Source organism: Balaenoptera musculus, chromosome 10 (genome assembly GCF_009873245.2).
Source record: "Balaenoptera musculus isolate JJ_BM4_2016_0621 chromosome 10, mBalMus1.pri.v3, whole genome shotgun sequence".
Classification (NCBI taxonomy): Eukaryota; Metazoa; Chordata; class Mammalia; order Artiodactyla; family Balaenopteridae; genus Balaenoptera; species Balaenoptera musculus.
This window is the reverse complement of record NC_045794.1, coordinates 6,048,025-6,060,506: the sequence shown is the minus strand read 5'-3', so window position 1 is coordinate 6,060,506 and position 12,482 is coordinate 6,048,025. Positions and strand designations below refer to the sequence as shown.

The following is a 12,482-nucleotide window of genomic DNA, read 5'->3' as shown; positions in this document are numbered from 1 at the left end:
TTCTGAGTGTAATTTAATCCTCCCAGTATCACTGTGAAGTAAGTAGTATGATTATCCCCATTTTACAGATGAGGAAACTGCAGCACAAAGAGATCAAGTACCTGGGCTGGTCCTCCAGCTAACACTTGTTAGAGCTCGGATTCAAGTACAAGTTGTTTTGTTCTGGAGTCTGTGCTCTTCACCATCACGTTATACTGCTTCTCATATATATATTCTCATAATGTGCTTACTGTGTTTCTCTTTGTATGTGTTTTTACCAAGTGTGTATGTAATGTGGACATAAATGGCATTGTGTTATGTATCTCATGTCACTTTTTTTTTTTAAACTAAGTTCTATGAGTTTAAGAACGATCCATGGTGCTCTGTCTACTCTGTTGATTCCACTGCTGCAAACAGCCCGTGGTGTGCATCTGCCACTCTGTCCCTGTCCCTCTCCTCTGAGCAGGGCTCACAGGCCTTGCAGGACTGGCCGCTTCTTCCTTCCTCCCTCCCTGAGGGAAGCCTTTGTTCTGGAAATGCTGACTTCCTAGCCCTTCCCAGAATGTGCACCAGTACTTCGCACCCCTGAGCCTTTGCTCTTCAAGGCCGATGGAGCATTCCAGATCATCTAGTTCCATCTCCTCGTTTTACAGATGAGGAGAGTGAGCTTAGGGAAAAATGGCTGCTCAAGGCCGTCCAGCCAGCGCCCCGCTCCTGATCTCCGTCCAGCCTTCTTCCCTCTCCTACTTCTCTTCCTTCCTCCTCTGCCTCTCTCGGCCCAAAGCCTCGTCCGCCTCTTCTCCCTGCTCCCCTCACTGGCTCCCAGAGGGCAGGGTCGTTAGAACACAGATCCCCTCTGTTCCCATGTGGGCTCTGGCTGCAGCCCCGCATAGCCTCCCTGTTGGGGGACCTGTGATTTGCTGTCAAATCGTGTTCCTGTTGCAACACAAATCTGTGATTCCTTTCTCTCTGTTCCCAAACCTGTCCCAGCCCAGCTTTGGATCTACCAGTGGGAGGCATGCTGATGTGAGAGGCCCCGTTCCCGCCTTCAGATCTGACCTTCCTCCTTGAAGCTTTGTGCCCACTGGTCTCACGCTCCTCCCCCCGGACCCCCCTTCCCTTCCGTTCATTTGTCAGCTAGTTGTTAACCATCTCCGATATCTCCAGTGTGCTGAGAACCACACCATTACCCCAGAGATGATTCGGACACGAATGAGATGTGGCTCCTGTCCTCAAGGAGATTATAATCCAAATGGGGAACTAAGAGTTAGACATGTGAGAAGCTAGGGACGCTGCAGGAGTTCATAATGCAGCACAGTGACGGGAGGGTCACAAGGCCAGTGGGGTCAGCTGGCCTGGTGGAAGGAGCCTGGGCTGGAAGATAGCTGATCTGGGTTTGTGTCCCGTCTCATCCTTGCTGCTTGTGTGACCTTGGGCAGCTGCTTGATCTCTCCGAGCCCGTGCGTCCTCTTCGTGCGTCCTCTTCTGTGAAGGAGGATGATGCCCAGTGGAGTGACTGAGGGCTTGTGGGCAAGGCTCCCAGCACTGTGTTGGCACATAGTAGGTGATCAGGAAACAAAGGGCTCTGAAAGTCTTGCTCTCCCTGACCCTCTGCACTTTCCCCTCTGACCCCTCTCTCTCTCTCCTGCATAGGAATTACTCCCACTTCCACCACCCGATGTACGGGAACTGCTACACTTTCAATGACAAGAACAGCTCCAACCTCTGGATGTCCTCCATTTCTGGGGTCAACAACGGTGCGCCATCCCTGCCCTCGGCCCCAGCCCCTCCCCCGCCCTGTTCACCCACATTTACCCACCTTGAGCCCGCGTCCTAGTGATGCTCGGGGCCTCACTGCAGCATGCCCATCTGTATCCTGGAAAAGTCCTCTTTGTTTTTTCTCCCCCGTGGGCATCACGTGGTGCATTCCAGGTGTGGTAGGAATCCTGTCCCAGTCCTGCCTTCCGCTGCCCCTCACCCCAACCCCGAATCCAGCTCAGGGGTTGCCAAATCCATTTGCAGGTCTTCCTGAACTTGCTGCCCTTGGAGGCTTAGAGACTAGGCAGGGTGGGTGGGTGGGAGAGTGGGTTTCCACCCCCTGATGCTTCTCCCAGACCCCCCTCACTCTGTTCCCTCCGCACCCCCCAGGTCTGTCCCTGACGCTGCGTACGGAGCAGAATGACTTCATCCCGCTGCTGTCCACGGTGACCGGGGCCAGGGTGATGGTACACGGGCAGGATGAGCCCGCCTTTATGGATGATGGAGGGTTTAACCTGCGGCCTGGTATGGAGACCTCCATCAGCATGAGTAAGGCAAGGAGGCTGACTGGGAGGCCTGGGAAGAGAGCCTCAGATGAGGGGCGGGGAGAGGGCCTGGGGGGTGACAGCCAGAGGACTGGAAGAGGTCGTGCAGGGTGAGCCTCGAGTGCGTGGAGGTCTTCAGGAGCAGAAATCAGGGGTGAGGGGCCCGGCCGAGTGGGCGTCAGGAAGTAGGGATCTGGGGGGGTGAACCTCGGGCGAGAGCACCGAGAAGGGGTGCGGGGCATGCTTGGGGTTCCAGGGGATGCTCCAGGCCCAGTGTCCTTGGAAGTAGTCCCGGGCGTGTGTTTTGAAATGGCGAGGCAGATAGGAGAGGAGGTAAGGTAGGACATACAGCCTGGGACTGAGGGAAGACAGAGGCCAGGAGGAGGCCTTGACCACCAGAGGTCTGACCTCTGACCTCTGACTTCTCCATGTCTCTGCGTTCGCAGGAAGCCGTGGCAAGACTTGGGGGTGACTATGGCGACTGCACCAAGAATGGCAGCGATGTCCCAGTGGAGAACCTTTACGGTACCAAGTACACGCAGCAGGTGAGGCTCAGCCTGTTTCTATGGCGACCATCTCCCAGGCCGGCCGGCCGTGCAGGTCAGCCAAAGCCACAGGGTGTGTGTGATGGGTGATGGGGACGGGTGGAGAGAGGGATGGAGGCGCATTGCAGGGACTGGTTTGTGCTCCCCTCCCCTGCCGTTTGGAGCTGCGTCGGGGAGGGCAGTCCTGACCCCCTCCCCCCTTCATTCTCCCCTCCTGCAGGTGTGTATCCATTCCTGCTTCCAGGTGAACATGATCAGGGAGTGTGGCTGTGCCTACATCTTCTACCCGCCGCCCAGGGGTGTGGAGTTCTGTGACTACAGGAAGCATAATTCCTGGGGTGAGACTGCGGGAGGCCCGGCCCCACACCCCACTTGAGCCCCTGCACCCTCAGTGCCCTGGCTGTGGCTTCTGGCTCCCACGGTCTCCGGCAGGAGAACCTGCCGACTCTTGTGTTCCGGCCCTTAGATGCTCCCCCTCTCCGTTTTCCTCTCACTCTCTGTCTCTCTCCTCTATCTCTGTTCCTCCCTCACAGTTTCTCTCTCTCTCCGTTTTGGCTTCCGTGTGTTTATAATGGGATGGCCCCATTTAAAAATAACTCGCAGCAAAAAGGAAGAAAGAGCACATGAAGAAGATCTCCCCCGGGTTCTGCGCTCTGACTGTAGCTTCCCGGCTCACTCCCCAGGGCACCAGCCGGGCGGTGCTGGGCACTGGTGAGGCAGCACTGGGGGCAGGAAGAAAATACTAGAAGTTATGTGCACCTGCCTCATTCCCTAACATCTTCCATTTTATGTATGTTTTATAATGTACGTAATGTATCAGTTCAGTAGGAGTGGGTATGTCATTTAGAAACCCAATACATAGATTGGAATGGCTTATGGAGGAATGTTTTACCTACAGGAGGGCACAATCAAAAGAATCTGGAGGGCACTAGATTCTCCTCCTGACCCTGGTCTAGGAGCCGACCAATCCCTTTTCCTTTTTTCTACAGCTGAGTTATTCAACAGGGAAGCTGTGCTTAGAGAGAAAGAAAATCCCCAAGAGACTAGAAAATAGACGGCGGGCGTCCCTGTGCACATGCCCTTACCTGGCACAGCTGACCCCTCCGAGGGGACATGGCAGGGGCACAGCAGACCCTAGAGTTGCGTGCTGCTTCTGTCTTGGCTCTGCTGTGTTCATCTTTGTGCCTACTTTCTTTCCTGGCTCTGCTGCGCTCAGCTTTCCCCCTGCCTGTGCTCTGCAGTCGGCCTTCCGGCCTTCCGATTCCTGGCCCTCTGGCCTTAGAGCATGACAGCGCATCAGAGCTGGAGGGAAGCTCAGAGGGCGTCTGGCCTGACGGGCTTCTTTCTCAGATGAACAAGCTGAGGTTCCTGAGGGAAGACGCGATGTCCCAGGACACGCAGAACAGGGACTCTGCCCACTGCTCCCCCGACCCCCAAACAGTGATTGCTAAGTGGTTGTGAATTTGAAAAAGATCTGCGAGAGAAAAATAACATTGCTGTTCGCTGAGAAGCTGTGAGGATGAGGGAGAGGAACTTGGCTGAAAACACACTCTGCTGAGTTTCCTGAGGATGGCTTACTCCCAGAGAAAAGGGCCTAGCTGCTTCCCACTCTTCCTAATTAAAGATTAATTATGTAATTAATAATATAAACCCTGGTAGACAGAGAGATTTGGGTCAGAAATGAAGAAGGACTTCTGGACCGGTGACTAAAAGTAGCAAGAATGACAAAATAACCTTACTTAGAACTTGGGAAATAGGGGTGAAGTGCGAATTCATGGTCCCATTATTTTTTTTCTTGGTAACAGCTTTATTGAGGTAATTCATTTCCCGGATAACTCACCCAGTGAAAGTGTACAGTGGAACTTTAGTATACTTTCAGTTTTTAGCACAGTCATAGAGCTGTGTATCAATCATCACCATCAATTTAGAACCTTTTCATCACTCCAAAAAGAAACTATGTACCCATTAGCCCTCTCCATCTCCCCTTTCCCTGCGACCACAGGCTCTCTCACTGCCTCCACTGTCCCACGCCCCTCCTAACCACTAATCTACTTACTATCTACCATAAGATTTGCCTGTGTTGGACATTTCTTATATCACAATATGTGATCCTTTGTGACTGGCTTCTTTTCATTAGCCTAATGTTTTCAAGGTTCATCCACTTTGTAGCATGTACCAGAACTTCATTCCTTTTTATGGCTGAATAATATTCATTGTATGGATGGACCACATCTTGTTTATCCATTCATCAGTTGATGGACCTTTGGGTGGTTTCCATTTTTTGGCTATTGTGAATAATGCTGCTGTGAACATTTGTGTACAAGTTTTGTGTTGAGTTTTCAATTCTCTTGGGTGTGGAATTGCTGGTGCATAGAGAAGTTCTATGTTTAACCTTTTGAGGAACCGCCAGACTGTTTTCCACGACGGTGGTACCATTTTACATTCCCAGCAGTGATGAGTTCCAGTTTCTCCACATCCTCACCAACACTTGTTATTGTCTTTTTCCATTATAGCCATCCTAGCCAGTGTGAAGGGGTATCTCGTTGTGTCTCATTATTCTTACACAAAAATTGTTCCCATTTCCTTCTTTGACTTTTAAATGTTTGTCCATATCCTGTGCACCTTTACAGAGGTGTACCCTCGTTGTTTTTATTTTTTATTGGACTTAGCTTAATTTCTTAAACATTTTCTGGTGCTGCCACTCAGGAGGCATCACTGTAACGCTATGTAACACTCTTGTGAAGTGGGCGCCAGGGATCTTGGGAGACCTCTCGGGTGTGGGGTGGAGAAGGTTGAGGGGGCCTAGGGAAATGAGCACGTCTCTGCACCTACAGGCTACTGCTACTATAAGCTCCAGGACGCCTTCTCCTCAGACCGCCTGGGCTGTTTCACCAAGTGCCGGAAGCCATGCAGGTGAGCTTCCCCACTCCACCCCCCCTGGAGTGCAGGGTGGGCAGCTGGCTGCTTGGCTGGGTAGAATACAGGGTCCTCAGCCCAGCTTTGAGTGGGAGAGCCTCACCCCCATCACTGAGCGCCTTCTCCATCCCCAGTGTGACCACCTACAAGCTCTCTGCCGGTTACTCACGATGGCCCTCGGTGACATCCCAGGTAAAGTGTGTGTGTGTGTGTGTGTGTGTGTGTGTCTGTGTGTGTAACATTGTGGTCTTCTGGGCATATGTTTATGGGTGTGTATGACCCCACCCCATCCCTGTAAGCCTGAAGACTCTGGGGTGACCCCATTGACAGCTCAATCCTTTCCCAGGACTGGGTCTTCAAGATGCTGTCCCGACAGAACAATTACACCATCAAGAACAAGAGGTCAGTCCTACCCTGGTTCCGGCCCTGGGAAAGGAATTTTTTGGAGGGAAAACAGACCTGGGAAGAGGGATCATTGATACGGTTGATTGGAGGGGGTGTTTTCGAGCGGCAGAGAAGTTAACCCTCTGCCGTTTCTTCCCACCCTCTCCCCCACTCCAAAGAGATGGGGTTGCCAAACTCAACATCTTCTTCAAGGAGCTGAACTACAAAACCAACTCTGAGTCTCCCTCTGTCACGGTGCGTCCTGCCTCAGTGAGGCTGGGATTCTCTTGGGGATCTTAGCGGGGTGGCTGTCTGTATAAACACAAGGGATGGCCTCTGTGGGCCAGAGGGCTTGGGCCTCGAAGGTGGAAAGGGGATAGGGCAAGGGTGAGGATTAGAAGGTTGGAAGGGGGATGCTCGCTGGGGGTGAAGTCTCTGGGGCAGGGGGTGCCGGATGATGGGGAGAAGGCCCCTGAGACAGGTCTGGGTTTCAGCCGTCCCCGTGGTGGCCTGGTTCTCAGCTTTCCCTGGAAGAAACCAACCAGTGGTCATGTGCTCCCAGGGGAGGCGAGCAGAGGCCAGGGGCCCAGGGAGCGGGAGAGGCTGAGCCGGGTGGCCGAGGGCCTACGGGCGGGAGGGCAGGGTTCCTCTGCTGAGTGGTCGGTGTGCCTCTCTCCCGTACAGACAGTCACCCTCCTGTCGAACCTGGGCAGCCAGTGGAGCCTGTGGTTCGGCTCCTCCGTGCTGTCTGTGGTGGAGGTGGCCGAGCTCATCTTTGACCTCCTGGCCATCACATTCCTCATGCTGCTCCGGAGGTTCCAGAGTCAATACTGGTCCCCAGGCCGAGGGCGCAGGGGTGCCCAGGAGGTGGCCTCCACTCCAGCCTCCTCCCTCCCCTCCCGTTTCTGCCCCCACCCCGCCTCCCCATCCTCATCCCCGCCGGGCCCTGCCACCTCCCTGGCCTTGTCAGCCCCTCCGCCTGCCTATGCCACCCTGGGCCCCCGCCTGGCTCCATCAGGCTCCACGGAGGCCAGCTCCTCTGCCCACACTCCGGGGGAGCCCTGAGAGGGAAGGACGGTGTCCCCTCCCCAAGGCAGGCACTTCCCTTGGTGGGAGGGGACCAACCTTGGCAGGATTAGAGAATGTTTGGGGCTGCCTCTCAGAGCTGCCCAGCTGCCTGTGCTGTGGGGCAGGGAAGCAGGCTGGATAGGGGGCTGAGGAAATTGTCTGGAGAACCACGGCCAGCATGACCTTGGTTCCTGCCCTCTACCCGCTGGTCCTGCCTCAAGAACACTCTGGTTTCCCCACCCGAGTGCAGACAAGTCCTCTTTTCCCTTGGATCAGCCAAGCCAAACTTGGATCTTTGACAAAGAACTTTCCTAGGAAACAACTGACAACCAGAACAAAACACAAACAAGGGCACACAAAGGCATGCATGGTTTCCTCCTCAAAGATGACTGGATTCAGCCCTAGAATGGCCCTCCACGCTGCTTTCCAGGGACACAGACATTTGCTCCTCTTCTTGAACTTGGGTGGGGAACCCCACCCAAAAGCCCCCTTGGTTAGTTGCTAGGCAATTCCCTTTCCCTGACTCCCAGGGCAGGGGCTGGAACAGCCCAGTGTAGTAAAGACTTGGCCATTCCCAGTCGGGAGTCCCAGGACTCTTCCAGCCTCACGACCCCATGCCCCCACGGAGCTACACCCCAGCGCCTCTGCCCTGCATCCCTGTCCTTTGGAACTCTGTGGATTTGCTCAAGCTATTTCCTCAGCCTGGAAGCTTCTCCCACCATCTGCTGGAGAACTCCTATGCATCCTTTAGACTCCTGCTCAGATACCATTACTTCTGTGCAGGCTTCTGCCCCATCTTGTCTTGCCCAGACGTGACCACTTCCCTATCCTGTGGACTCCCATAGCACACCATAACATCCACAGAAGTGCAGATGCTGCATTTTACTTTCCTGTTCACTTGTGTCTGCGTCCCCAGCTAGACTGAGCTCGTTGTGGTCAGGATTGAGTCTTGTTCATTTCTGGATCCTCAGGGTCTAGCCCAGTATCCTGCTTGGAGCAAGTAGGCAGGTACTTAATAAATGTTGTTGCATAAAGAATGTCTGGAGAGCTGGATGGGGGCACCATGAAGGGGTCAGGGAGTGGATGCAAGTCCTGGGTCACCGTCCAAGCACCTGGGAGGTCCCGGCTTGGGGGAAGAGACAGTCTCCCATACCCCTGGCTGCACTACGGAAATGACCATTCTTCAGGGGCCTTAGGAGAGACAAACTGTCTTGCTAGTTCCTCCCTGGGCATTGCTGAGCATCTGCTATGTGCCCATCACCATGTTCAGGTGGGAGGTGAAGACAGGTGCCCTTCCGTCAGGAGACCTGCTGTGCAGTGCTTGGGATGATGTGCCCCTGTCCACGGCCTGAACCTCCTTTCCTTCCCAACCTTGGTTACCACCATCTGTAATCCTCCTCTCCATTCGCTGAGTACCACTCACCACCCAGTTGCAACATCTTCGTCCCCATCTGCCTCGTCTGCAGCATCCTCACCTGCCTGCCTCCCCATCAACCGCCCGGTAGTGGTGGAGGAGTATGAGAACCAGGCCAGGTTCCTAGGAACCTCAAAGACTGTATATTCTCACTCTCATGTCATCACAGAGAGAGCAGCATTGGGAATCTTCCCAGCTTTTATTTTCACAAAGGAGAAATTGAGGGATGTCTGAACAGAACCCTGGTTTCCAGACCCCCAGTTCCTTCCCCCATTCCAGCATCAGACCTGGAACTCAGAAGTCACCCTTCCTGACCCTCTTCAGGACCACTTCCCCTGCTGCCTTGGTCTTACTCCCCTCAATTGTGATCTCCCCGTCCTGAGGAGCCACGTCAATCTTGGGAAAGAGGGGGGGATGGCGGAGGGAGCGGGAAGGTAGGAAAGGTCGTGACGAGGAAGTGATGTGATGACTCCTGACTTCCCTTTCCTAGACTCAAGATGATGAGGGGAAAATGCTGGTGTCACAATGGTTTCCTCTCAGAGCCCTCAGGTTCGGCCTGCGCTTGTGCTCTCTGGCCACAGCCTATCAGTCAGTCCCGTCCCAGTCCTCCCTGGCTCCGTCTCCCCTGGCTGTGTGGGCGGGACCTGCCGGGCACAGCTGGAGCTACTGTGGATGACAGCGATCAGCTACACCCCCCCTCCTTCTCCTTCTCCCCCAGCCTGCGCTGGAGCTTCTCCTGCCAAAAGCATGCCCACCTTGAGCTGTTTCCTTCTCTCCATCCCTCATCTATGTGTTACTCCTGGACACTAGGGTGGGTTGTTTGTTTGTTTAGCTTTAAAAATAGTTTATTTCCTTCTTCACCAACACACAAAGACATGCACCTTCTGACCATTATTCAAGGCATCACAAATTCCATAAAAACTTGTATTAATGTATTTGTCTTACATGATTCAAGATAAAGTGGATTTTAAAAGCAAATGGGTGCCAGTGATGGGGGCCGGGAGGGGACTAGGGCAGGTACCAGTAATACAGGGCATGCGTTTTTCTAGAGTGTTTATTGAAATCAGCAGTAATCTGCACACTTGCATCGTATGAGTAGTTATCCAAAATTAGCACATCCAGGAGAGGTGCTCCTAGTTTCTCTGTCCCAGGTTGATCAGACTGGTAGAGAAGAGAGTTCAAGTTGCCTCATTTTCCTTATTGAGCTTATCAGGTGAAGTGACTTGCCCAAGTTCATGATTCTTACAGAACCAGCTTGGAAGCCAGGTCTTCTGTGACTCAGCCTGTTTTCCTGTGACACATAGGGCTGGGATGTCGGGCTGGAACCCATGTCACTCCGACTGAGAGTTCAGTGCCCTTTTGATGACTCTGCTACTGTGGGGCCCGTGTGTGTGAGTGTGTGTGTGTGTGTGAGTGTGTGTGTGTGTGACACGTGATGGAGAGACGGGGCTCTGTTATCTAAAGCTCTTTATACGCTTTATCCTTTGCTTCATGAGCCCTAACAGCCAATCCTAGTTTGCCCCTGTCCTATTTCTCCATCTCTCCCATTGTCTCCCTTGCCATGATTTCTTCTTCCCCTGGAGGGATTATGTTCATACTCTCACCTCCTCCAAGAGACTGGTTAGCTGTTCATATCCCTAGATCCATGCACCTCTCACCATCTTTTTTTAAACAGAATTTTATTGAACCGTTGAATACAACGTGTCTCAAGACTTTAAACTTGCTGAGTAAATAGGCATTTATCCTAAACAATGAAAGAAATTCTCCTTTTGTGCCGGGCTATGTGTAATGGCATTGACAGTTGGCACAGACTACTAAAAATTCCTGGTAACATTAAAAATAGGACATTGACACCTGAAACTAACACAACACTGTAAATCAACTATATTTCAATAAAAATTAAAAAAAATAGGACACTGAAGTTATTATTGTTAATACAAACTATTAACATTGCTACCACTGATTGAATGCTTAGTATACGGCAAACCCCTGCTAAACACTTTACATGCGTTTGCTCATCAATGCGTGCCTCCCATTTCTTACATGAGCAGCCTGTGGCTCTTCCGGCTTCTTTACACTGGAAACTGGGCAATTTGACTCTTGCACTTTATTTCAGTGACTCTGCTTCTATAAGAGCTCTGCTTTGGGTCCATTCGTACTGTACTTGGAGCCTCCCTGTGTGTTGGTGGAGGTGACCTTCCTCTGTGTGTCCAGCTTCAACCCTCTTGTTCCTCAGAAGCTGGAGGATGGGGTGGAGTGAAGTCAGCCAGAAGTGGGGGCGTCCAAGCTCCGTTCACATCCACAGCTCCGTTCCTGGGATCACAGAGGGGCGCCAGGAAAGGGCCAGGGAGGGTGGATACCAGCGTGGGGAGTCAGCTGGTGGATCAAGAGGCAAAGGGGTGAGGAGCTCTGATGCCAAGTCACAAAGCCCTAGGACCTCACTCCTGTCTGGTCTCCCTGCATTTCCAGCAACGTCAGCGGCTGGAGGACCCGGGGCCTGGACTGGGTCTAGGGAAGGTCATTGCGGCCAGAGAATATTTGGGTGAATGTTGTACCCTTGTTGTGGGATGCATTTGGGAGATGTCCTGCACAGATAAGCATGGCATAAAATACCCAAAGAGGGACTTCCCTGATGGTCCAGTGGTTAAGAATCCGCCTTCCAATGCAGGGGACGCGGGTTCCATCTCTGGTTGGGGAACTAAGCCCACATGCCGCAACTACTGAACCCGCACGTCTCAACTAGAGAGCCCGCATGCTGCAACTACAGAGCCCACATGCTCTGGAGCCTGTGCGCCACAACTAGAGAGAAGCCCATGCGCTCCAACGAAAGATCCCGCGTGCCGCAACTAAGACCCGACGCAGCCATAAATAAATAAATAAATAAATAATTTTTAAAAATACCCAAAGAATCAGGGGGTGGGGTCTGACTCAGAAGGACTGATGGAAAGCGGTAATTATGTGTCGTAGCAAAATGGGCCCTTAGTCTGAAGTCAGGAGTCTGGGGGCTGGGCTGGCTCTGCAGGGCACATGACCTGCGTGTCTCTGGGCCTCAGTTTTCTCGATTATAAAACAAGGGGGCTGCAGTAGATTATCTCCGAGGGCAATTCGGATTGATGTATCAGAATATTTGGGAAAGGGGCACTGGGAATGTACTCGTAATACCTGATGGAGAGAGCTGTAATTCCACAGCATTGTCACGGATGTGATCTCATTAGGCCTCATGACGTCATCTTCCCCACGAAGGTAGGCCAGGCACTGTCGCTCTCATTTCAAAACCGAGGTCTTTTGAGAGGTCCCACCATCGTTTGGAGGCAGAGCCAGGATCCGCTGTTGGGAGCATCGCCCAGCAAAGACTGGATGAGAACTGGGGCCAGGGGGCGGGGGGGGGGGGAATGGCCGGGTGGGTGGGGGGGGGAAGGGAGGTGCGGGGCGGCAGGGCCCCAAGTCAGGGTTAGGCTTTACTCTGAGGTTTCGGTTGGAGGCGTAAATTCCTAGGAAAGTGAGAGATTACGGTGTCAGTGGAGAACTCTGGGGAAAGGGGAAGGGGTTCTAAGGAACACTGAGGACTTGTCCGGCATCAGACGCTTACCTGCCGGTGTCAATAAATCCTGCCGGCAACCCCACGAGACAGCGGCTCTCCATTTTGCAAACTGGAACACAGCATCCGAGTTTGTCCAAGACCACCCACCTAAAAAGCAGAGAATCCTGAGCTGGAGCCCAGCGAATCTGACTCCAAAGCCCCGAGTCTTTCTACTGTTGTTCATTTGGGAAAGGTCGGGCGATGGGGAAGGGTGCAGGGGGCCGGCGCCCCTGGGTGTCTGGGTGGGAGTGGTCAGACCCGCGCACGTGGCAGGGCAGCAGGATCCGGGCGCC

General features: G+C 53.2%; 1 protein-coding gene and 1 long non-coding RNA gene across 6 annotated transcripts in view; one reads left to right on the top strand and one right to left on the bottom strand.

Annotated features, from left to right (window-relative positions):
- The window catches only part of SCNN1A (sodium channel epithelial 1 subunit alpha), a 24,842-nt gene extending 16,718 nt beyond the window's left edge, over positions 1-8,124 (top strand). For all 5 annotated transcript variants that reach the window (XM_036866408.1, XM_036866407.1, XM_036866406.1 and 2 more), the window contains 9 exons: positions 1,633-1,736; positions 2,128-2,291; positions 2,729-2,827; positions 3,048-3,165; positions 5,662-5,740; positions 5,878-5,935; positions 6,090-6,145; positions 6,307-6,382; positions 6,812-8,124. In XM_036866408.1, coding sequence (XP_036722303.1) covers positions 1,633-1,736; positions 2,128-2,291; positions 2,729-2,827; positions 3,048-3,165; positions 5,662-5,740; positions 5,878-5,935; positions 6,090-6,145; positions 6,307-6,382; positions 6,812-7,192 — 1,135 coding nt within the window. In that variant the 3' untranslated portion in view covers positions 7,193-8,124. The remainder of the gene's footprint in view (positions 1-1,632; positions 1,737-2,127; positions 2,292-2,728; positions 2,828-3,047; positions 3,166-5,661; positions 5,741-5,877; positions 5,936-6,089; positions 6,146-6,306; positions 6,383-6,811) is intronic.
- On the bottom strand, positions 8,107-12,482 carry LOC118902268. The gene is made up of 3 exons (XR_005021537.1): positions 12,199-12,482; positions 11,772-12,100; positions 8,107-10,985 (listed from the first exon to the last, which is right to left on the bottom strand). It is a non-coding gene; the product is annotated as an uncharacterized LOC118902268 (long non-coding RNA).